This window comes from Tachysurus fulvidraco, chromosome 15 (genome assembly GCF_022655615.1).
Source record: "Tachysurus fulvidraco isolate hzauxx_2018 chromosome 15, HZAU_PFXX_2.0, whole genome shotgun sequence".
In the NCBI taxonomy this organism is placed as follows: domain Eukaryota; kingdom Metazoa; phylum Chordata; class Actinopteri; order Siluriformes; family Bagridae; genus Tachysurus; species Tachysurus fulvidraco.
In genome coordinates, this window is record NC_062532.1 from 18,236,883 (window position 1) to 18,262,112 (window position 25,230).

The 25,230-nt window shown below is 38.6% G+C and overlaps 2 protein-coding genes and 1 long non-coding RNA gene across 4 annotated transcripts; 1 reads left to right on the forward strand and 2 right to left on the reverse strand.

The window, feature by feature from the left end:
* On the reverse strand, nt 1–9,527 carry gdpd3a (glycerophosphodiester phosphodiesterase domain containing 3a). The gene is made up of 11 exons (XM_027161072.2): nt 8,846–9,527; nt 8,584–8,773; nt 6,335–6,377; nt 3,895–4,030; nt 2,620–2,665; nt 2,433–2,551; nt 1,832–1,921; nt 1,356–1,489; nt 1,108–1,167; nt 910–961; nt 1–786 (listed from the first exon to the last, which is right to left on the reverse strand). The coding sequence occupies exons 2-11, from the start codon at nt 8,720–8,722 to the stop codon at nt 655–657; spliced, it is 951 nt and encodes a 316-aa protein (XP_027016873.1). The 5' UTR covers nt 8,723–8,773; nt 8,846–9,527; the 3' UTR covers nt 1–654.
* On the forward strand, nt 8,396–11,917 carry LOC125138628. The gene is made up of 2 exons (XR_007137881.1): nt 8,396–8,569; nt 10,886–11,917. It is a non-coding gene; the product is annotated as an uncharacterized LOC125138628 (long non-coding RNA).
* mapk3 (mitogen-activated protein kinase 3) lies at nt 11,676–24,489 on the reverse strand. Of its 2 annotated transcripts, XM_027161071.2 has the most exons (9): nt 23,946–24,485; nt 22,399–22,581; nt 21,870–22,059; nt 20,723–20,839; nt 20,401–20,515; nt 19,153–19,284; nt 16,215–16,324; nt 15,459–15,588; nt 11,676–14,179 (listed from the first exon to the last, which is right to left on the reverse strand). In XM_027161071.2, exons 1-8 carry the CDS (start codon nt 24,155–24,157, stop codon nt 15,469–15,471), a joined length of 1,179 nt encoding a protein of 392 aa, XP_027016872.1. In that variant the 5' UTR covers nt 24,158–24,485; the 3' UTR covers nt 11,676–14,179; nt 15,459–15,468. The 2 variants fall into 2 exon arrangements, with proteins under 2 accessions (XP_027016872.1, XP_027016871.1); XM_027161070.2 differs by lacking the exons at nt 11,676–14,179; nt 15,459–15,588 and adding an exon at nt 15,611–15,869 and having other exon boundaries at nt 16,064–16,324; nt 23,946–24,489.
* Between the last annotated feature and the right edge of the window lie 741 nt (nt 24,490–25,230).

Consider the following 25,230-nt stretch of genomic DNA (forward strand, 5'->3'; position numbering starts at 1 on the left):
TTGTGATATTAATTTAATTAATCTGTAATTTATCTGGCAGTGATGATACAGTTAAACGTTATTACATAAAATGTATCAGATGTAACACAACATGATTAGGTTCAGTGCCCCTGACTATCATTTCATGAAAATATATAATCAATTAAATCCTTTGCTGCCCTTCAAGCCAGCGATTTACTTACACAAGTAAGACATAACTGTAAGCAGAGAGACACAAGACATGAGCACTTCTCTGCACAACAGCTTGCTGAGTTTATTAGAAATCTCTGTGTCGACATGTGATTGGAACAATGTATTCCTGAGAGAATCGCAAAATCCAGGAATGACAAACTGTTCTTGAGAATAGTTTTGTTTTGTGATTTGTTTTATTTCACTGGACTCTAATATCCCCCAGACCCCGATGTTCTCACAAAGGTGATAAAATCTGCAATCTGTAGCAAAACCAACAGAAATTATAATGGCTATACAATCTAGAAAACAAGGAAGCCAGTGGATATATTATATAAATGAGAGAATTAAAATCAATAGTGTAGATCTAACATTATAAATTTTAATCCTTTTTCATTTTATATTTTAATCATTGTTACAAATAAATTGTTAATCATTTAATATAATTATCACTGCTGTGTATTATTCTCAATCACATTCAACTCGTCATTTTTTGGCCTGTCTATGCCTCCTTAGGTAGTCTGCTAAGAGAGTGGGATAATCAGTCATGACTCCGGTTGCTCCCGCCGCAAAAGCAGCCTCGATGTCCCGTTCTTCATTGCAAACAAACAGATGGATCTGAATGACACAAAAAAAGAAAGAAAAAAAGACAAGCAAAGATACAATTGCTAAACTAGAACTTATTGGAAACCATAATGAAAGACACAAAATAAAAAAAAATTATTGGACGGATTTCTACACCTGAATTCCTCGGTCTTTAAGATGCTGAAACAAAGCTTTCCTCAAAGTCAACCTATAACAATCAATCAATCAATCAATCAATCAATCAATAACTAAATAAACCTTGCATGAATACAAAAGTGTTTTTTTTTTTACTTCGTGTGGATTAAGTACTACTTTTGTAGTTTGCATTAATTAGACAGTTTAATTTGTAAATACTTTTCAATGAGACAGATGACCCATTTGTTCCTTAGAATGCCAGGCTCTGGGATGTAAGTCCTGAAAAGGAAAATTCAAATTAATAAATGACCCTAATCTAGTACTGTAATGCCTGACATGGCCAGAGAAATTGTGCAGTCTACAGACAGTCTGTACACATTTAAAAATACATAATATACACTAATTATACAATAGCTAATAAGTTCATAAGAGTAGAAAAATGATCTTAAGTAATAAAGCACACATACGTATTGATGATTTGAGGCAGGTAGTACTGCAGGAAGCTTTCTCCCAACGTGATGAAGGGCAAAAGGCCAGTGTAGTAAAGCAGGAGCAGCTGAATACCACGCGTCTCTGTGAACATGTAAGGCATCGTGGAATTCTAGACAACACAGAAAATGAGATGATGAGATTCAGGACACGGGTAAGAAAATCAGGGAGGTAAATAAAAAAGTTTCATTCAAAGTGACTATCAGTGAATTTAGAGGTAAGTTTGCAGAAGCTAGCATTTTTGTAAAGACATGGGTCTTTAGAAATTTCCACACATATTTTTAAAAGGCATTATGCCAGTACTTTTTCCTAAAAGCTTGGTTATTATGATATACAGATAGACTTTTTCATTTGTACTGATTTTTGAATGCTGAATGATATCATTTGTTAATCCTCCATTTTACAAAGTCTGTGGCACGACAGTGTTACGGTATCATGAATGCATTACACACACCACTTTACGACATTCCTTCATGATCGTTGTCTCCACAGATGCCCATACTGTGATGTCTTCTCGGTCATACTTCTTAACAAGTGCGGATACCTAGGAGAAAAAGTTATATTTGTATATTCTGTATATTTGTAATCACACCCTCCAGTGTCACCCATATGAGGATGAGGTTCCCCTTGAGTCTGGTTCCTCTCAAGGTTTCTTCCTTTACCATCTTAGGGAGTTTTTCCTTGCCACCGCTGCCTGAGTCACCTCAGACTTGCTCATTGGGGATAAATACATACACATTGTGAACTATATATATATCTAATAATAATCTTTAATTTTTTATTATATTAATTCTTTATATTATTCCTTATGTTTACCTTCTGTTCTTTGTTTATGATCTGTAAAACTGCTTTGAGACAATGTCTATTGTAAAAAGCGCTATACAAATAAACTTAAATTGAAATGAATTGAATTGAATTGAGAAAAAAAAACAAAACAAAGAAGACAGAGCGAACATTGTGTAGCGTAAACATGGAGAAAACAAGCTGCGACTCAGAAAAAAGAGATTCACAACTAAGGGCAAAAATTAAAATTGGACATTAGTAGGATATCCCACCTTTTCAATCAGCTCTATGTTGAGCTCTTTCACCTCGATGTTCACGGGCATCTTGGGAAACTTGCGGAAGACTTCTTCTAACAGGGCAAACTTTCTGTCAGAGCCAGTGCTGTAGCGACCTGTGCAAACAACGGTGTGTGTTACAAATGAATTACAATTATGTGTGTGTGTGTGTTTGGAAACCCACCTGTGTAAAACGTAACCTCGAGTTGTTCCTTGTACTGTGGTATCTCCTGGAGAACAATAATTAAAAATAAGACCAGCAATCATGAAAAAAGTTTATTTCTATTGTTACAGGAAGCTAGAGTATTTTATCGGCAATATTCTGCCACTCAAAGGTGGATCATCACATAGTGTAGACAGAAATAAATGCCTGTCTTATGTTATGTTGTACACTTTTGAAGTGAATGATGATCTGTATTCCTCCAAGTTACATAGATTTTACTTTGTTACTCTGTATTCCTATTTGCAAGCCTTCTATATCTAAATCACATGAGATCATTTAGAGTTTGTTTGACAGTTTGAAAAAGAATTCCTGCGAACAAGCACTTCCAAAACTAAAGGCTATTTTTGATTAATAATAACAAAAAGTATAAAATGAAAAGAAAACCTACAGCAAAATAAAAATAGGAAACTTATTTCCTTCAAAAAAAAAAAAAACAACATAAAAAATTATATAAAAAACAACTGTGATTTTTGACAACTTTTTGTTTGATGTTGCATGTGAACATATTCAGATAACAGGAGTTCTAGTTTTTGTGGACAAATATTTCTCTGAAAAAATAATGCCTGCTTTTAGTCCATCAATCTGATTCACTATCAATTTTCTTTAGACAGGGTCACAAGGAGAGTGGAGCCTATTCCAAGAAACCTGGAGCAACATCATCACACACCGTTTTACACTCTACAGACAATTTAGAGATGCCAATCATCCCAAAGCTCATGTCTTTAGACTGGTGGAGGAAACCAGCGCACCCAGAGGAAATGCTGGACCTATGAGGAGAACATGTAAACTCCACACTCACAGAAAATAGGCTGAAACTGAATTCTGGAAGTATAAAGCAAACATCGTACAAAGGGGAAAAAAAATCATAGTTAAATTCATTGTCTGCAACTAAATATTTGTTTACAGATGCAAAACTTAAGTTATGCGATATTTACTATTTGTAAATTTAAGTTTAGTTTTCTCACATTCAGAGATGTGATTTAGATATTAAGAATTAAAACTTTGTATAAATCTCTGCAAAGATTCACCACAATAAATCCAAATGAAGTCCTGTACAAAATGTGGAAAAGTTCAAAGTAGGTGAATAATTATGCAAAGCACTGTTTGTATCCTCATCATGAGCAAAATGTATAAAATACTCAGCACTTGGTTATGCACCTACTGTATACACTTAAGATAATCTTTCTTCTTTCATTTGAAGTCTTTTGACTATTCAAACTCATTTGAAACCCTGACCTCTAAGTTTAGATCGGAGATGTTGGCATCGAGCCCAGTCTGCCGCAGGAGATTCTCATCATGCGACACTATCACGTGACCATCTCGAGTAAGGTGGCAGTCCAGCTCGAGCATCTCTGTGCCCAAGTCCACTGCACTGAGGGAGGAGAAGGAGTTTGAAAGACATCAGCAGTAATAAACAGTAGGAGCTGGATAATGTAGCGTTATTAGAATAAAGGGTTTAGGAATGTCACTGACCATTTTACATTTGAGTGAGTTTGTTTGTTTGTATGTATGTTTGTATGTATGTATGTATCAGAAATCAGAATCAGCTTTATTGCTAGGCATGTTTTCACATGCGAGGAATTTGTTTTAGTGACATAATTTCCACAGTGTAACAGAATGACATATGTAGTATAGATTAAATTGTATGTACACATATACAGGTGTGAAATGTGCAGTTAAAATAAACATATGAAATATACATATGCAAATAAGTATATAATATATACAATTTGTATGTACACATGTGCAATTGTGAAATGTGCAGTTGAAGTAAACAAACATTCAGACAATATGTATGCATGTATGTACAGAGTGCATGTATGAAATGTGCAAATTGAGGTATACATAGTGCAAATATTATGTGTTGTGTGTTCCATGGTGTTAATTGTTCATCAGGTGGATTGCTTGAGGGAAGAAACTGTTCCTACGTCTGGTCGTTCTGGAGCTCAGGGCTCTGTAGCGCCGACCAGATGGCAACAGTTCAAAGAGGGAGTGTGCTGGATGTGAGGGGTCCAGGGTGATTTTCTTTGCTCTTTTGCACACTCTGGAGGAGTACAGGTCTTGAAGAGTGGGGAGAGTTGTGCCAATGATTCGCTCAGCAGTCCGGACTACACTCTGTATTCTTCTGAGGTCGAATTTGGTGGCTGGGCTGAACCAAACAGTTACTGAGGTGCAGAGGATGGTTTCAGCAAATCCTGTGGCAGGTTGAACTTCTTCAGCTGACGAAGGAAGTACAACCTCTGCTGAGCCTTTTTCACAATGGAGTCAATGTGAATGTCCCACTTCAGGTCCTGGGAGATTGTGGTTCCCAGGAATCTGAATGACTCCACTGCTGTGACAATGCTGTCTATGATGGTTAGTGGGGGAAGAGCAGGGGGGGTTTCTCCTGAAGTCCACTATCAACTCCACTGTCTTGAGCGTGTTCAGCTCCAGGTTGTTAAGGCTGCACCAGACAGCCAGCCGCTCAACCTCCAGTCTGTAAGCAGACTCGTCACCGTCCTGGATGAGGCCAATAAGTGTGGTGTCGTCTGCAAACTTCAGGAGCTTGACAGATGGGTCATGAGAGGTGCAGTCATTCATGTACAGGGAGAAGAGTAGTGGGGAGAGAACACAGACCTGGGGGGCGCCAGTGCTGATGGTGCGGGTGCTTGATTTGAGTTTCCCCAGTCGCACTAGCTGCTGCCTGTCTGTCAGAAAGCTGGTGATCCACTGACAGACAGATGAGGGTACGGAGAGCCGGCTTAATTTGGGCTGGAGGAGTGATGGGATGATGTTGTTGAAAGCAGAGCTGAAGTCCACAAACAGGATCCTCACATAAGTCCCTGGTCTGTCCAGATGCTGCAGAACATAATGCAGTCCCATATTGACTGCATCATTCACAGACCTGTTTGCTCTGTAGGCAAACTGCAAGGGGTCCAAGTAAGGGTCCAATGATGTCCTTCAGATAAGCCAGAACCAGTCTTTCAAATGATTTCATGACCACAGATGTTAGAGCCACAGGTCTGTAGTCATTAAGTCCGGTGATTTTGGGTTTCTTTGGAACGGGGATGATGGTGGAGCTTTTGAAGCATGAGGATACTTCACACAGCTCCAGTGACGTGGTGAATATCTGCGTGAAGATGGGGGCCAGCTGATCAGCACAGGCTTTCAGACAGGCTGGTGAAACGCTGTCTGGGCCTGGAGCCTTTCTTCTCTTGGTCTTCCTGAAGACCTGACACACACCATCTTCACTGAACTGGATTGAAGGTGTGACTGATTCGGGGGTTAAAGAAGGTGAGAATTGGGCTTTTTCAAACCTACAGTAGAACTCATTCAGGTTGTCTGCCAGTTGTTGATTCACCACAGTGCTTGGGGGATGGTGTCATGTAGTTGGTGATGGCTTTTAAACCTTTCCACACTGAAGCTGAGTCATTGGAGGAAAATTGAATCCGTAATTTTTCGGAATAATTCCTCTTTGCCACTCTGATCTCCTTTTCCAGTGTATGTATGTATGTAAGTATGTATATATGTATGTATGTATGTATGTATGTATGTATGTATGCACTGTATGTATGCATGCATGCAACTAAGTATCATCCATCCATCCATCCATCCATCCATCCATCCATCCATATTATTGACTCTTGCTATAAGAAGGAGGTTTATGTGGCCTGATCTGAGATCAGTGATTACTCACTGTGTAAAAGCCTCCATGGTGCTTTCGATTCTCTCACCAGAACCTGGAAAAATCCGAGATGCCAAATATTAAAAATTCATAGCAATTAATAAAACTCATAGCTGTACCTGTAGCCTTACTATGTACATCCTATATACATACATCATTCAATACAATATGACATAATATTTACGGCACATTTTCATGAACTGATGACATTCTATCAACTAGCCACATTTCAGGAGTGGACTATTATGTCGCAGGAAGAAAACACATAAGTTTAGATTGTGGGTACATCCATCAATTTTCTGTAGCACTTATCCTATCCCAAGTGCCAAGTGGCAAAATGTGGACAAAAAAAGATTAATGAAGTAAAAAACAATAGCAGAGCTCATGTGCAAAATATTAAAGGTAGACAGGTCTGTGCTATGTGCAATATGTCAGCATTTCACACCAATACAGTATATCTTCATGGAAAGGCAAAATGAACCTGTCACTACTGATTAGTCGAGGTTCCTTCTCAGCACAGCAGGAACACTGACATGATCAGGCACAGCAGCAGTGTTGCTGTTTTTTTTTTTTTTTAACCATCAATCAGTAACATCAACATACTGAGCAGTGGTGCTGTGGTCAGAAATCACAGATGACAGGCTGCATACGTGTAGAAGAAGAAGAATTTGGTTTAATGTAGATATGAGTATAACAACAGAGAATTCATAGTCAGTTTACATTGGTATACTGCATATACAGATCTATAAAAAGAGTAGATGCAATGTACAGTAGGGCTAATTCAGTGAATTGTACAGCAGTTACATCATCTATTATTCCGATATGAGAGTAACGCATTTATAACCTACATACCTGGATTGTGCAAACACAAGTATCACGAGCAAATCACAGAGTACACATTTCTCAGGGGAGCGGTTTTTCAAGTCTTAACTCTGGCACTCCCATGGATTGCATTCTGTCTTCCAACATCCTCTGACCCAGCTAACATGAACAGTTTGATGATTCCTTAATGCCTCTTGCTACAAGCAATATGCAAATAGAACCGAAGTAAATTGAAAAAACTTGCGGTACTATACATGGGGTCAGGATTGAGATTAAGAAACAGATTTAAATGAATCTAGATCAGATTTAAATGAATCTGGCTACATGGATTGAGGAACTTTACAATTCTTCTGCAGCAGGTTCTGTGTTGATTACTGACCCTGAACATCTGTTGCATTCTGTATTGCTAGGTGAGGACAAAGTTAAACCAGGTGAAACTTCAGACAAAATGAACCCATGTGAGACTTCACAGAATGAACAAACACACACCATATGGGACTTTCACCAGAAAATGTAATGATATAATACATGAGATACTTTTCCTTTTTTCCTGTTTTTTGTAGTTTGAGGTTGTACTTATTACAGTATGTTTATATCATAAGCTTCACCGATTGGTCAGTTAAACTATAGGAGTTTAAACACTATTGTGTTTCTCAGGGACAATTATTAATTTCCATGTCTTATCATGAACAGAATGTCATCTTTCAAAGGTAAGTTATACGGGTTGAATATCCAGGAATATAAATAATTTATGAAGAATAGAAAATAATAGAGAACATAAAATTAATCATGTAATTCAATACGATTAAATGTGAAGGCACACCTTTCGCTAAAGTGTGCAATATTTGATTTTTTGGATTATGTTCCAGTAAGATCAAATGTAGGTAAATCACAAGCTTTACAAAATTTCTCTCATGAAAAAAAGAGTCCTGTGCTCTTATCACAACTACGTCCTATTCACAAAACGGTGCATCGGTGTACCAAACCATACGCAGAACACAATTCCAATCCCAGATTAGACTTTGACTGCAGGAAGTTGCTGCTTATGAATGAAACTATTCCTATTTCACAACTGTGATGAGTAACATACAAATTATGAACCCTAACCATTATGCATTGTGTGTGGGTTGATGTGAGGTCACATTTATTAAGCAACACAGCAAGCTTCAAGAGAAACATCCATTCAGATTTCTTACAAGTGCAAACAGAAAAGTTTGTGGAGTCATTTCTATAACTTCACATCATGTTTGCTTCAAAACTGTCCTGAGGCCTGTATGAATATAGTGTAGGGAAATTATTTACATCATTCACATGAACAAGTGAAATCATTAACTTCACTCACAAACTCTGCCTTCTATTGTAAGATTCTCAGTTGTTAACTGGACACGGGGATAAGTGATTTGTACAGAGGAATGGACCGGGAAGGTGAGACAACTTACCTCCTCTGTGTGAGATGTGTGTGCAGTGGAAGGCTGTCTGCTTCTTCTTGTGCAGAATGTGTGGATTCTTCAGCAGGTATAGGGATGCTATGGTGTACCCCCCTACCGCTGGGAGGAGGTAATACAGGAAACTGGACATACTTTCCACAGGCTGGTAACTCCAAGGAATCCAGAGAGTGGTGACAAGTCACTGCAGGAAAAGAATTCAGCTGTCAAAAAAAAAAAGGTTGTATTTGGCATTAAGAAGGTATTCCCAGATTACCTGATTCTGATTTTTCTTCTGGTTCTGATTCTTGATGCTTTATCTTCACAGATAATGTGAGACAGAGAGATGGATTAAACACTGATCCAAAGACTTTCCATAATCTCTTTCACTGCTGACCTATTTGCCGTCTTTCTCTAAACCTTCCTTTTTCCCTCTATATATCCCCTCCTTCTTGTTAAACCCAGAACTAGTCAAACCGGACTAGAAGCCTGAAAAAAAGTAAAACCTCAGACACTCCTTCGACATAGACCATAAAACCTAAATGGTGCAACAGTTCTTCTTTTCTTTAGTCCTGCTCTCTTTGGACGGGTGTTTGGGATTAGTGTATCATTGTTTGTGGTTAGTCAGTGACAGCCAGCAGCCCTTTCTCTCCTTCTGTTCTCCTGCTTTTTCTGTAATTGTGTGTGTATGTGTGTGTGTGTGTAAAAGAATGTTTTCATCATTCAGGTTTCATTGCTTGTGTCTGAAGGTTTATATGAAATCTTGATTTGCATGTGTGAGGTTCAAATAAAACTGAGGGCGTGACTGAACTAGCTTCTGAGCTGTTGGGTTGGTTCAAAGGTTGTTCTTGTTTATCAAATGGTGGCATATGTATATGAACAGTTATTGCTGAAGTATAATGTATATTTGTTAAAGGCTGGATATCTATCTATCTCTCTCTCTCTCTCTTTCACACACACACTTAATTTAGAAAAAAAAAAAAGTTCACATACAGTATTGAGCACATTTGTTCCTCAATAGTGGTTAAACACACACCAGACATACAAGTCAACATTTCTAAAGTGAAAATCTGTGTTAGTCAGCAGATGTTTTCTATTGTGTGTATTTGTACAGAAAAGCTGACAGGCTTTTCTGTACAAAGAAAGAAAGAGAGAGAGAGAGAGAGAGAGAGAGAGAGAGAGAGAGAGAGAGAGAGATATTTATCTATGAATTGTTAGATCAAATTATCTATAGTTAGCTCTAATTGTCTATGAATAGTTAGCTGAGGAAATTTAATCTTATGCAAACAAACATGTTTGCTACATAGCGAGCTAAGAAACACTACCTAACTTAGCTGTTAAACAAAACATTAACTTATGTATTTTTTTATTACATGACTCACACACCATTTTACAAAGGTTTAACATTAATGAGAAACTCACTCTTTTATCCAACCTGAGATGATCTATGTGACATACACTGCATATAGCTAGGTTTTTTCTTTCTTTCTGTTTTTACACTCAATTAATAGCTTTCAGCAGTGTAATTTATAGGTAGTGATAAGCTGTACCTTGAGGAGTTTTAAAAGCTGCCAAATGATCAGGATCTTCAGCAGTCATACTAGATAAAAGTAGTGTAAAAGCAGGTCTCTGATTATTCGTTGCTGCCTACAAGCACAGGATTGCATTGATAATTATGTTGTTTCTTATACTATTTTTTTAAACATTTGAAACACCTAAAGTCATTTAATGAATCACCTACAGAAATTTCCAAATAAAATTTAAGAAAGTAAACTATGGCCTTCTCTCATATTGTAAACAATTTCATGTACAATAGTGATGTGAAAATGTCAACTGGTTCACAACACTAAAAAGATTGATTTATTTATTAATAAGAATTTTTTTTTTGTTCAGGTTTGCGAGACATTTCAGAGAGGAAAACCTTATATATATATAAAGTATATATACAGTAAACACTAAAAAGAATCACGGTGGAACATAGTGGCAGGGTGACCTGGTTAGTGAGGGTAGTTGTGGGGGAGTGCTGCACCACCTATGTTCAATTCTGAGCTCATTTCTGTAAGGCTGAACATTTCTTTCCAAGGACAATAAATGAAAGAATAAATGAAAGACATTGCTGATGGAAAGGAGATCTTTTAAATCTAAAAATGTGCTTCGGGTTTGCTCTTTTGCTAGATTTCATAGTGTGGTTCAACGACCTGGGATGGCTCATCATAAATGCGAGGAACTTTATGGAACATCCATGTTGATGTAAGATAGTTTGTATCTCTTGGTACTTCTGTCGTGTAATTTATATATATATATATATATTTTACAGATTTAACACCCTTTTACATGATGTTCGGCTTGCCCAGAGCACGCCGTGGAAGCTGAAAAACCGGTTGATCTGGATGAACAACCGAAGGACACTGAGAACCTTACAGACAGGCTTCTTAAATCAGCTCAAAATACTGCTGAAAGTAACTCTGCCTTGCTTAGAAATGTTTAGAGCACCGAAATACTGGTTGAGATTGGCGAGTTGTGTTATAGCTATATCAGAGCTTGGCCTAGGCAGGGCCATGTGAGCGTGTTTGCCTCTGGAATCCTGATTCTCAGTGAAGCTAGCAGCAGCTGTCTGGACATGCCACGCACTTGAGTAAGAACAGGACAAACAATCCAACTTAACACTCAAAACGTTTAGCCCTGAAACTTACCAAGCAAGTGTGTAGCTCCTTGGAATACATAAGGCTTGTAGTATCTGGGTATGAAAATCTCAAAGGCTCTTGAGTTGTTTTTTTTTATACCCCTACACATAAATCTGTGTAACTTGGCATCACCTAAAGCACAAGCAAGACTAAAAATCTGGCCAGAAAATATGTCCAGTGACCGTGAACTGGGAAAACTGGCAAAAAGTATTTAAACATCCTTGATTTTTCCTCAGTCTGTTACTATAGAGCTCTATGTGAACAGTTTTTCCACCCAATATCAAATAAATGCTTTAAACTCTTATCATTATGCAGTGCCTCAGATTGAGGAGTTATAGGACAGGCAGGAAAATGGATTGAGGCCGATGTATTCTGCACCGGAGATGAAAACATTTACAAGAAATCAAACTGCAACACACCAAATTACATCATCAGGAATTTTATTTATGTATATAAGTCTGTTTCTTTGTTAACTGTTTAATTCATAATACCCATAAGCATGTACATACACTAAAACCATCCATGGTTCATAACTCTTGACAATCTACTCATAGCTTTAAATCATCTTTTAAAATAATTCCTTAAAAGATTGGGAGGGGGATAGTTTTCCGATAGAGTGACAACACACCTGATTAATTCACACACGAAGAGAGAAATGAAAGAGAGAAAAAAAAAAGTTTTACATCCCTTTTCATTCTTAAAAAATACTCATCAATAGAACATCAATAATTATAAGAACAGCCATTAAAAGGACATTATTAAATCTATTAATTTGTAGGTCTCAAATAATATACTGTGTGTGTGAGAGATGGAGATCTGTACGTGTGTTGTGCGATTGTTCAGTCCCTATGGTCCCATTTTTGTAAATAAGCGATACATCAACAACGCGGCATAAGTTTTTCCTTGGTAACGATTTGTTCCCCTTGGCTCAGTGAGCGGCGCAGAGTCACTTGCAGTGAGAGGACGCAGAGGGGAAAAAGAAAATAAATAATAAAGCAGACAGACATGCAGACACAGACATGGGGATGCAGCCCGATCATCTGTGTCTTCCTGTCCCACAATGCACAACAAAGCAAGGGGGGGGGGAAGCAGAGTTCCTTAAAGGAGAAAAGAAACGGGACCCAAATGGAGTGAGTACTACAGAGGTTATGTCACATCTCCATCGATCAAAAATGTTTCTATAAAGAGAAGACAGGAAAGAGGACAGAGCAAAAAAAAAAACAGCATTAGATATAAAGTAGAAATAAAACAAAGCATTTGGTCGTGAGACACAAAGTGCAGGTGCACAGATTGAAAAACGTCATTCAGCCGATGTATGAAATGTGCTGCAGGGTGTGCTTTCGCTGTACCTACACAAAAAATATACAATTAACATCGTGTAGGAACAGAGCTCGGTTTTTATTCAAAGTAAAACGTACCCCGCTGTTTAAAATCTCTCTCTGTTCCATCTCTCAAGAGCTAGCTTTCCTCGTTGGTGACCAGACAAAAAGCGTATATCTGCGTTTGTTACAGGCGTTTAAGTCAGTTGCAGGAAACAAACAAGGCAATAACACTTCTTCAAACGAGCAGGAAAATAGGAAACACTACCTGTGATTTGGTGCATGCAAATTCAGCCAGTCACAGACTACATTATCACAAGGTCAGCCAATCACAGGCAAGAGAGGCGTTGAGGTCAGCAAGCCCCGTGGAAAAAAGCCCTTTTCGAAAAAATTGTGACATCACCAGGGGGGAAGGAGTGTGTGCTATGGCTCTGAAAGCGATCGGCTTGGCTATGCCTCCTCAACTGGCAACGTGAGGAGAACGAATGTAAAAGAATGCTGCAGGTGCTGGAGAAAAATGATAGGGGATCAGCGGTTAAAATCTGAGATAAAATATGTTTCGCTGGAGGAAGAAAAAAAAAAGGAAGTGATTGACGACCAACACTAAGAAAATAACTTGCAGAAAATCTACACACTGAGGAACATTGAGGAAATGAACATTCAAGGTATAGAGTGTTTTCTCTCAATTGGTTCATTCTTGCTGCTGCAAAAATTTAAACAGAAGGAGGAAAAAACGCAACGGATGTTGGGATGATAGAGTTAGATGATACTGATGGCTTCATTTTCCAAGAGCACTGATGGGGAGGAAAACACCAATGGAAGCAGATATGGTACAGTAAAATAACACAAGATTCCGTTCTATACATCTTCGTCCTGTATATTTTCCTTTTTTTTTTTTTGTAATTGCCAGCATTGACTGACAATCTAGAGCAGAAAAGCTCACAAGGAAAACTAACCAGGCTTCTCGTGTGTTTTGATTTAAAAAGAAAGAAAAAAATAATAATTCTAACAAATACTCAAATATAAACTCTCCACATACAAAACACATTTTGCAAAGGATCATAACGTTCAAATTACAGTGTACAAACAGATCTCAGACATATAATACTCAGAGAGAATGCAAACAAAAAAAAAATAGTCCAAATTACATATGCATACACGTATACACCCAGGCGGAGCCCACAGTAACGATATGCTCGCTCTTCCTCTCCCTCTCTACGCTTTCTCTGTTTGAACGGCATAAACACCAAAACGTTAACAGGCTGAATGTGGCGAGATGAGAGGGGAAGAGAATGCGAGAAAGAGCAGAAGTGTGAGAAAAGAAAAGCAGGAAGGGTGAAGGTATAGTGGGTTGTGTGCAGCATGGAGTGACACGGTGGATATAGCTGCCCCCCGTTCAATGGCGTTTACATAGCAGGTTAAAAACCCGAACACAGCCTCCAGGCGAGAGAGAAAGAAAAGAAATGCTCAAGTTTTCCATGTACATTTTTTTTTCTCCTTTTTTAGATTTTTTTTTTTTTTTTTGGATAACGTGTGTATAACTTTTGTAGCTTGTTTGGAGTTATGTTGTTCTTAGCCTAAACGTGGCTTGATACCTCTCCTTGGGTACTAAAAGAGAGAGAGAGAAAGAGAGAGAGAGAGAGAGAGAGAGAGAGAGAGAGAGAGAGAGAGAGAACACAAAAAATTAGCTGAAAACATATGTACAGACTCAGAAGTCTTATGTTTTCCACTGGTTGGCTGGCTGTTGTAATGTAATAGATTTAAGTGGATGGAACAAATCGTGGGAGGTATTTTTTGTTTACATCAAGATGGAACAATGCAAATTTGAGGTTTCGTTTTTTTAACAAATAGAGCAGTAATGGAAATTTGGGCCAATGGCAGCAACCGTGGCAAAAAAACAAAAAACAAACAAACAATCAAAACAACAACAGGATGTTTAATCAGCAGTGCAAAAAAACTGGAAGAACATATTTAGAGAACCAGTCCTAATCATTATAATCAGTAATCTATAAATAAACCTCAACCTTGAGTTCTCCAAAGCTCCCCCTCAAGTCTCAGCTACACATTCATCCCTATATTTCAATGTTAGCTAGCCAGCTGTGGTAATATATTTCGACAAATACTATAAATCAACAAATACTTAACCAACTATATATACACAATAATATATATTTAAAAAAATTCTTAATTCAATAAATTCAAGGTGGTTCTTATTTGTTTGGCACGATGACATCAGTGTGACTTTGCCCTAGCTTTCTAGCAGCTTGCAATATAAGTGCAACATCTGATGCTATCACCATGGCAACAATCTCACAGCTGCAGGCTGGCATCAGCAGCCGTATGAAAGTGTTTACATTTGTTCAGCACAGAGACGTTGTGTTTTTTTTTTTTTTACAGCTCATGTATAAACACAGAGGTAGTGTCATTCTTGGCCTACCGACCTACACACACAGATTTCAGCTCCTTATAGTTTTCTAGAAAACCTGAAACCTCCCCTTCATCTGCATTCAACCCCACAGCTACACATTTCATTGCTGTTTTTTCCTAATTCACCAGCAATTATTTGTTGCAAAGCAGCTGGGGTCAAAATGTGGCTGCTATTAAAAAGCAACGCTGCTGATGTTTTTTATTTGTTTAAACTCAAGAGGAGAGAACAGTGAAATAGCAAAGACACATGAAACGACCTAAATAAAAAATAAATAAATAGAATAAAAAATAAAAAAGAAGAGACAGACACTATAATTTCCAAAATATGTCAGAAAAGTGTACTGCGACATAATTCATCAATACTCTGTGCTTGCTTTGACCAGCCTGGTTATGAATCAATACATTTAAATCCACACCAGTAAATGGACGGCTAGCTGAAATGTTTTCACTTCATCTTTACCTCGTTTTCCTCAGGAGCCTTGGTAGTTGGCCTGGAACCGTGCCGTCTCCTCAAAGATGAGCTCCTTCAGCCTCTCTTTAGGAAGGTCATCTAGCTCCATGTTAAAGGTGAAGGGCTCCTCAGTCACCGGCTACACACAGACATAAAAAAGTGAAAACTCTCATTGACTGGCATCTGTGTTTCATCATTCCAATTCAATTTCAAGTCAGAAATTTTGCTCTGCCTCCTGTTTCAGCATATTTGTTAAACTCTGCTTCTTCTCCTTAAAAGTTAAGAGTTTGGGAATGTGTTGCCTGGGAAAGGGAGGCTTGCTAACTTTCACTGGAATTGTACTGTACCTTTCTTTTCATGCAGCAGAGGGCTCTAAACATTACAAAAGGACACCATTATAGTACACAGATTGATGCATTCCTAATTTTACATTTACATTTACATTTACGGCATTTAGCAGACACCCTTATCCAGAGTGACTTACAACTGAGCAACTGAGGGTTAAGGGCCTTGCTCAGGGGCCCAGCAGTGGCAGCTTAGTGGACCTGGGGTTCGAACCCATGACCTTCCGATCAGTAGCCCAACACCTTATCCACTGAGCTACCACATCCCACATAATTCATTTTATGTGCAGCTTAGGCGTGGGATGAAAGGCAGCAGTCGTTGGATCATAGCTTTTACAGAACAAATGCAGCTTTTATGCTTTACAGTAAGTAGTAATAGTGAGAGGTGGGGTACGTGCTGCAGAGGAGAGATCGAGAGTACCTCATCAGTGGGGTCATAGTACTGCTCCAGGTAAGGGTGTGCCAGTGCTTCTTCCACAGTTATACGCTTGATGGGGTTAAAAGTCAACATACGGTCCAACAAATCCAGAGCTAAACAGAAGACAGACAACAATGATAAGTTTTTACCATACACACACAGATTATGAACACACAAGCTTACAATGTTGTGTTTGCCGATGTAAACAAAAACAGCGGAATTTCAGGAAGAAGCCTAATTAAAAATCGTCTGATAAAGTTTTATTGTGTAAAGGGAAATTACTATACAAATTAAACCCACACACATTCAACTTTAAATGGAATATCTTCCCTATTGTCACTGGCTGCCACATTCAACAAACCACAATTGTTTTTGTTTGCAATCTGTGCTCGCAGTGTTGAACATTCACTGCTATAAATCCATCAATTTCTTAAAATATCTCAAAGTTAATGTATAATTGGAATGTTTTGTTATCTTCCAGTAAAATAAATAAACCAAAAAGCACAAAATGACATGTTATTAAATATTGTGCAATGTTCAGAGCTAATATTTTGCACAGTATATTCACCATTCTTTTGCAGCTACATCCAGCTCACACTCCTACACACACACCCACACACAAGCCAACCAGATAACAAACAAAAGACCACTCTAAGACCTGAAATGTTAATCTTAATTACCATTCAAACTTTCCAAAGGCCTTTACACACGTGTAATATACATACAGTACACATATAAATATCCATCCACCATGGAGGAATGGAAGAAAGAGTTCTGTTCTGATGAAGCTTTTACATAAGACGGATGCCCGAGTGTGTGTCACAAAGAAGGCAAATCTTCAGAGGCAGTGTGATGATCTGGGCAATGATCTGCTGTAGAACCTTAAAGTCTTGGCTTTCACGTGGATGTTACTATAACACGCATCACCTACCAATCACTGTTGCAGACCAGGCACACCTTCATGGCATCAGTATACGTGTTCTCTTTCAGCAGGATAACACTCCATGCCACCCTGTAATAATTGTTAAGAAATGATTTGAGGTCACAGAGTTGATATGGCCTTCAAATTTCCCAGATGTCAATCAGATTGAGCATCTGTGGGACGTGCTGAAAAATCAAGTCTGGAAGGCAAACCTCACAACTTTGAGGACTTAAAGAATCTGCTGCTAATGTCTTGGTATCAGAAACCACAGCACACCTTTAAAGGTCTTGGAGGATTTGAAGTTCATGCCTCGATGGGCCAGATCTGTTTTGGTGGCACAAGAAGAACCTACATGTTAGTAGCCAGGTGGTTTAACTGTTATGGCTGATCAGTGTGTGTCATATTACACACATGCATACACACAGATGCCTGAATGCCCACATATGTACAGTGCGCAGATGTCTAAGGCTTTCAGGCTTTTAGTACAGCTCTACCTTGAATATTAAAGCTCTCTCTTACATTAGTGTGAGTGCCACTGAATCATGCTGACGTAATTATAATGCTGCATTAATGCCAAACATATTGTAAGCACTCTTAAAGACAACACTGTGATTCAGTAGAGAGAAAAAAAGAAATGTAGAGTGTTGCCATGATACTACCAGCATAACTGAATGCCATCCTTTATAGAAGACTCGTTTGTACATGTTGCACCATGCACCTTATGCAACAAAATCACGCTAATGATGAGCAAAACAGCTCAGCTCTTACTCTCCCTGCTCATCAAAATACAAACATTTTACAATCACTGAATTTTAAACTAGTAAACAGTGAAAATAATCACAGCAATAGTTAAATGTATCATTATCATCAACCTGCCAAGTGAATGATCACTCACCTTATAAGAACCTATATACAGATACATTCATGCTATTTTCCAGCATCTGTTTTGGTGAAAAATGTGATTTCAATGATTATGACCGTGGCATGACTGTTGGTGCCAGGCAAGCTGGTTTGAGTATTTCTGAACTGCTTATCTGCGAGTTCACTCAGAATGGTGCAATATAGAAAAAACATCCACTTGTGTCAGGCAAGAACAGAAAGCTGAGGCTGCAGTGAGCTCTGGCTCAACAAAACAAGACAACTAAAGACTGAGAAAAAATATCCCGATCTGATAAATCTCCATTTCTGCTGAGGCACACAGATGGTAGGGCTTTGAATATGGCACCAGACGCATGTATCCTTGGACCAACCTGTCTTGTGTTAACACTCCCGACTGGTGGAGGTAGAATAATAGCGTGGGGAATGTTTTCTTGGCAAACTCTAGGCATGTTAATGCCAAACAATCTTCATTTGTATGTCACATATTTTAATATTTTCACTGACCATGTGTATCCCTTTTTGACCTCAGCTTACCCATCTTTTGATAGCTACATCCAGAATAATAATAACACACAGTGACAAATCAAGGATTTTAAAACAAAATCTGTTGCACACACACTCCTACTGCAGCTATGCAGATCGACTGAATAGCAAAGCATGCAAACGGTTGCTCTCATCAACTTCATATGATCTTTATAATGAAAAGTGGCCTATTTCACTTTTATGCCTTTTATGATCAGTTCCTTGCCAAACATACAAGAATGGATTCGATTTACCTCGACACAAAGCAAAAACACAGCTTTCAAGCATGAAAATCAAGTTTAGACAAGACCACCTGCCAAAAGATTGTTAATTTGATATACAGGAAAAAAGGGTTCAAAATAACCTGACCAACTTTCCCAGGTTTACATGTCAAATCACATTTTTGAAACTCATTAACTCGAACATACACAATGCTCAAACAATGTACATTTTGAAACACTTCCAAAAAATTAATTAATTAATTAATTAAATAAATAAAAAAGGAAAGAAAGAAAGAAAAAAACATCTACCAATATAGATTAATTATAGATCTGGATTTGGACTCGACTACTGAATATCGTCTATTCTCAGTAGGTGCATGTGTGTACACGTGTATACCTTTGCTATCTGCCTTTTGAAAGAGTTTGCTCCATGGAACTTTGGGCTTCGGTGGGAGAGACTGCAAGTAGCTCCTGGCTTTCATGTTGATTATACAGTTTAGATCTTCCTGAGAAGGAGAACCCAGGATACCTAGAAAAACCACACATACATTTATACAAAGCCCATCATTTTTACACCTGCACTCTTCACAGCATGTGGTTTTAATGTTTCATGTTTATAGCGAAATTGGCGCTGCACATACATTAATAAACTTTGATTACAAAATGTTAAAAAATCTAAAAAAAAAAAAAAGTGTTAAACTTAAAATACATGCTGAATTGAGCATTTCCATGCTGTTTCCCTTCATAATGTGTCAGAAACCACAAGCCTGTCTGAGGTTATCTAACTATGTGGTTTGAGAAATGTGTTAACTTCAGACCGTAGTTTGCACAATGGTAACATGCAGTCAATACATCGTGTTACTCGATAGCTGCTAGGCTAGATTTAGGCTTGTAACAATGGTGTGAAGCTAACAGAGCAAAACCTGGACATAAGGATGTCTTGACTGACCGACTACATTTAAGTTAGATGGAAAATGTGTGTCAGTTTTCCACCCTGACCACAACTTCATAAGCAAAATGGAGCAAATCAACAGCAGCTGCTATCGTTTCAGTCCTTGGATTAGGTGCTGTATACGGTTGGGTGCAAATGTTTGCATACCCCAATGCAAAATATCTCCAAATTTAATTTACAGCAGTTAGACTGTAAACTGCTAAAATACAGTCAAACTGCCACATCCCTAGCAGATAGGGATGTGGTAGCTTAGTGGTTAAGGTGTTGGGCTACCAATTGGAAGGTTGTGAGTTCGAATCCTACGTCCACCAAGCTGCCACTGCTGGGGCCCTGAGCAAGGCCATTAACACTCAATTTCTCAGTTGTATAAAAATGAGATAAAATGCAAGTCGCTCTGGATAAGGGCGTCTGCTAGATGTAAAATGTAGGCATTTAGTGTATTTGGGTTTCACAATCAACTAAATAGCTAAATTACAATGCATTTCAATATTAATACTAAAAAACAATGAAAATCTGAATTCAAACAATTCTATGAAATAAATCTACTACTGGGTTTCTGTACAGTTGCTAAGTAAACTGCACAAAATTGAAGTGACCTGATTGTTAAAATTAGTGCTCTATTGATTTCCCTCAGGTTTTGACTGTTGTCTTGTTGCTGAATCCACATTTTAGTTTTAAAAATTGACGTCTTACCGAGTATGTGATTGAGTTGGTCCAGATAGTGCTTTCCTGGGAAAATGGGCCGATTGGACAACATTTCAGCCAGGATGCAACCCACTGACCAGATATCAATGGACTTTGTGTAGCCCTGACACACAGAAGAAAAGGGGGAGAGGGAGACAGAGACAAAGACACAGAGAGAGAGAGAGAGAGAGAGAGAGAGAGAGAGAGAGATAAAGAGAGAGAGAGAGAGAATTAACAAAATTCATACTCCTCATATATAAAAAACTCATATTCCTACATATATACATGGAGATGTGTACAGGAGCCTAATCATATGCAGAGATACTGTTACCTTGGAATTGAGCATGATCTCTGGAGCACGGTACCAGCGAGTGGCCACATACTCTGTGAGGAACCCAGTGTGGTCATGCTCTGGGTCAGCTATCCGCGCCAACCCAAAGTCACAGATCTGAGAATGCAGAAAACATAATACAATACAAAATCAGCCTTACTGGCTATCTGAGAAACACAATCATGCATGCACTAAATCTGTCCCAGGAAATCAAAGCTGTAACATAAAACGTGGCCAAATGCAAAGAATAACAAACAACATCTCGATACAAGTGTCTATGTTATGTTGGAAAATTTGTGTGAGAATTGTATACCATGACATGGAAGTGTGGACAAACCTACTCCCGGTTTCTGGGACGAGCAAATTTTTAGGTGACATTTTTGTAAATCAGGAACAAGAAGTTATTTGGAAACATTAAGAAAACTAGCAAGCTGTTATATAACTGTTCTACTTACTACTAACAGTGACCTTATGGTTAAACATATTGAGAGAGACCATAGACACCAGGCAGATTAATTGGTCAATAACAATCTGGGGTTTTTTTCTTAGTCTGTATTAATGCACTTGGATCTTATACAGATCTACCAAATTTTATACAATGAAAAGACTCGAACTTTTACTATCCAGTGGGCTACCTAAATATATTTGTGGTTGTCCACACCTGACATGTCTTGCTTAATGTTGGGATTGGGGAATTGCTGAAAAACTACCTTCAGTAAATCAAAGCCTTATCCTTTGTGCAACTACCTGATTACAGGTTCTAGTTTATCTCGTGGTTGTGACCTATGCAGTATTTTGGCAAAAGCAAAAAAAGTTATAAGTGCTTTACAATAAATGTTCAAGTTACATAATACCATTTCAATTTTAATATTGTAGTAAGCCAATAAGGTTACCATAGAGACAATTTTTGTGCTTTAGAGCACCAACCACAAAACATGCCTAGGCTTGAACACGTGAATGCTCATGCAAGAGAGGGAGCGTTCTGAAATGACGGACAGAGATGCGTTCTTGTTCTGATCCCCCCTCCAATTTACAAAGGCCACAGAGAGTTTGTCCTCTAACCAGACATCAATGACATGTATGCATAAAATTTAAGAAGAGTATATTCAAAAAGTAAAGAAAATACTCTTCACAGACTGAATCTGACCTTGAGGTCACAGGTGGTGTTGATGAGCAGGTTGGAGGGCTTCAGGTCTCTGTGGAGAACATTCGCAGAGTGAATGTACTTCAGCCCACGCAGGATCTGGTACAGAAAGTAGCAGATGTGATCGTTGCTGAGCTGCTGGGTCTTCAGCAACTTGTACATGTCTGTCTCCATCAGGTCCTGTACAATGTAGCTGCAGGCGGTCAAGGAATTAATCGACTTTACAGCAGCTCACAGGGATAATCCCAGAGCGAAGACAGGCACACATGCCAATTACTACTTTAAATGAGTGTTAAAAGTGCTAGTTGATGTTTGGACATGAATGCAAATGATCTAGGATGATAAATCGCAAAACATTTACATTCCATTTTGGACCACAGTGAAATACAGCATAAATCTATCAGGCAAATCTCTAATGCACAACCCTCGGGCCTCACTACTCTTTAGGACAATGGTTGGAAACCTGACTCCTCATCGCAGTGCAGCCTGACTCTTCAGGCGTGGCCGAACGCTCTGCTCGGGTAAAGGATACACATCGCGCATGTAGTCAATGCGGCGCGCTCTCAGGATGTCGTTGATGCCGATGATGTTCTCGTGGCGGAAGCGCAGCAGGATCTTGATCTCCCTCAGCGTACGCTGGCAATATGTCTGGTGCTCGAACGGGCTGATCTTCTTAATGGCCACTCTGCACTTGTTCACATTGTCTAAAGCAGAGCTAAATGCATGGGTAAGGAAGTGAAGAAAGAGTTAGTTTGCTCAATCAATTTTGGTGGCTAAACTATTAAAAAGAAAAAAAGAAAAAGAAAAAAAAAAGGTTAGCTGCAAAAAAAAAAATGCTTGTTTTGATTTTGAAATCCAACTACATCCAGTATACACTACAAAAATACACTAGTTTATGATCTTCCCATTTAACAGTTTATATATTATTAAACAACAATAAAATATTATTCATTTTACTTTATTTGGAAATAATAATCTTTCGAATTGCACGTCATTCCAAAAAATCAGCAGATTTATTAACAATGCATTACGTATAACAACCATAGATGTTAGACAACATTACACTAAAAATGAAATGATGTTAAAAGCAAAATCTTACAGATTTACATACGTAGGGACTAAATTCCCAGACATTATGCTTACATGATCCAGATAACCGAGAACTCAAAGTTAGCTGGGTTATTTATCATGATAAAATAACATCATAACACAAGATAATGATTTATCAGCTAGCTACAAATACAAAGATAATTACATAAACTTACAGCCTGAAATTAACACATCTACTTAACATCGTAGTGATGTAATAAAATAAGGTAAATTCCCAAGTTTTTAGTTAATAGTAAGTGGGAAGTTTTAAAATAAAAACAGCATCAATAACCATTAAAACCACGCCTATGTTACAGCTTCGACATAATGACATGTCAAGGAGCTAAATGCTAACGTATTAGCATGCAGTTTTAGCTTCCTGCATCTTTACTTTTGTCATCTATCTAGCTAAACGTATGCTAATCTTGATCAGCAAAACAAATTCTTAGAACTAAAGCAACTGTCATCTGCTAGTTTAATGCAGGCAGACGTCTTATTCGTGAAACGATGTAAAAGTCTCGTTAACGATTAGCTAGATACGCTTTAGTTTACATCTAATCACGTCTACAGAATAAACAGCTAGACGTGGTGTATTTTAGTACGTTGTCGTTAACTGTACCAACATTTAAATGGACCATCCACTTGTTTTTGATTTTCTTTGGATGTTCCGGTCGGTTCTGGAATGTGTTAGCTTTACGTGCTACGAGGCGAACTTGTTGAGCCGCCCAAATTCTGCTGCATTGTAAACAAACGACTTTTTTTATTTTAGCATAAAATGTCGCTTTGCTTTGCTTCAAAGAATGATGTAGCCTTTTTTTTCATTAGACCCTTCAAAAAAAAAAAACAACCAAAAAAAAAACACCATATTTTTTCATATAAAATGTTAGCACGCTAGCTAAAGGTAAGTTAGCTAGCCGAACTGGTTAGCATACTGAGCTCGGCTATCTGTTGTGTTGTTAAAAATAAATAACATTTATAATACCCTCTTACCAGACCATCCCGTAGGCACCCTCCCCGATGTAGTGGAGGTCGGTGTAACGTGGGCCCACGTCAAAATTTTGTCCTTTCACCGACTCCAGGCCAGGTTTGGGTCCCGCGGCTCCAGTGGCTCCAACGGGCGCGGCTGTTCCTCCAGCATTGGCGGCGCTACTGTTCGAGTCCGCGGCTCCTGCCACCGTTGCACTGTTGCCCGAAGCCTCCATCGTTCCGCTCCACAAGTCCCGCTCGGTTCCGGCGCTCAGTCCTGTTGGGGGCCTTCAACTGATTTCAGTTTATCGACAACGTCGTTTATTTCCGTGAACGATCACAACAACGCACTTCAACTGACAGTCAAACAGGAGTCGTTAAAGCGCCCTGCGTGCTTCGATCAAGACCACAGAAGTGCGTAAATGTGTGTGTGTGTGTGTGCGCGCGTGTGTGTGTGGCCTAAGTGAAAGCGGATTTTTCCTCCCGTACTACATCGGGTAGCGCGTGCGCGCAAGCTTGAAAAACGCAAATGCGCGGAGGCGCCTCTTGAAAACAATCTTCGGGCCGCATTTGTTACATTGCGCGTGCGCGGCACGAACTGTGCATGGCACCGGTATGAAGGCTTGGCAGGGAGTAGGAGTAGTGGAGTAGTGATTTGTTATTTATTATTATAATCGTCCTTATGTGTTGTCTACACCAATCGTGACCTGATATCCTGATATATTAATGTTCTTTTGTTCTGCGAAAATAAGACTTATCAACCAAATTCAAATTACCCTGGGAATACACCCTGGATGTGATACTAGTCCATCATGACACACACACACACACACACACACCCCTACCTACTGCTATGGAGGTGAGGAAACCGGAGATCCCAGCAGCCACCATGCTGCTTGATATTAATATAGTTAATACTAATAGTGGTAAATTATCTCTGATCAGGTTTGTGTCTCCTTACTGGTGTTACTTGACCTTAGTGCAGCTTTTGACACCATTGACCATACTATACTACTAGACTCCTAGCTCAGGTCTTATTTGACTGATACAAGTACATGGATCTAAATGGTGAATTTTTGAAGTATACTAAGACTATCTTTGGTGTTCCACAAGGTTCTGTTTTAAGCCCACTGCGTTCCTCTTTATATATGCTACCCCTCGATGCAATGATTTGTAAACATGGTATTAGCTTCCACTGTTTTGCTGATGACACGCAGCTATATGTTTTGGATAATTCAGATGAAAGACCCCAGCTTATCAAAAGTGAAGAATGTCTAAAAGACATTAGACAGTAGATGCTTACCAACTT

Bases quoted from the DNA above. Each gene is read 5' to 3' on its own strand.
- gdpd3a (XM_027161072.2), bottom strand. From the start codon at position 8,722: ATGTCCAGTTTCCTGTATTACCTCCTCCCAGCGGTAGGGGGGTACACC. The intron at 2,666-3,894 runs GTCAGGGTTTCA...ATTGTTCTCCAG, and splicing joins TCTCCGATCTAAACTTAGAG to GAGATACCACAGTACAAGGA. The intron at 1,922-2,432 runs GTGGGATATCCT...TTTTTCTCCTAG, and splicing joins ACATAGAGCTGATTGAAAAG to GTATCCGCACTTGTTAAGAA.
- mapk3 (XM_027161070.2), bottom strand. From the start codon at position 24,157: ATGGAGGCTTCGGGCAACAGTGCAACGGTGGCAGGAGCCGCGGACTCG. The intron at 22,582-23,945 runs GTAAGAGGGTAT...CCATGCATTTAG, and splicing joins GGTGCCTACGGGATGGTCTG to CTCTGCTTTAGACAATGTGA. The intron at 20,840-21,869 runs GTCAGATTCAGT...CTGCATTCTCAG, and splicing joins ACACCACCTGTGACCTCAAG to ATCTGTGACTTTGGGTTGGC.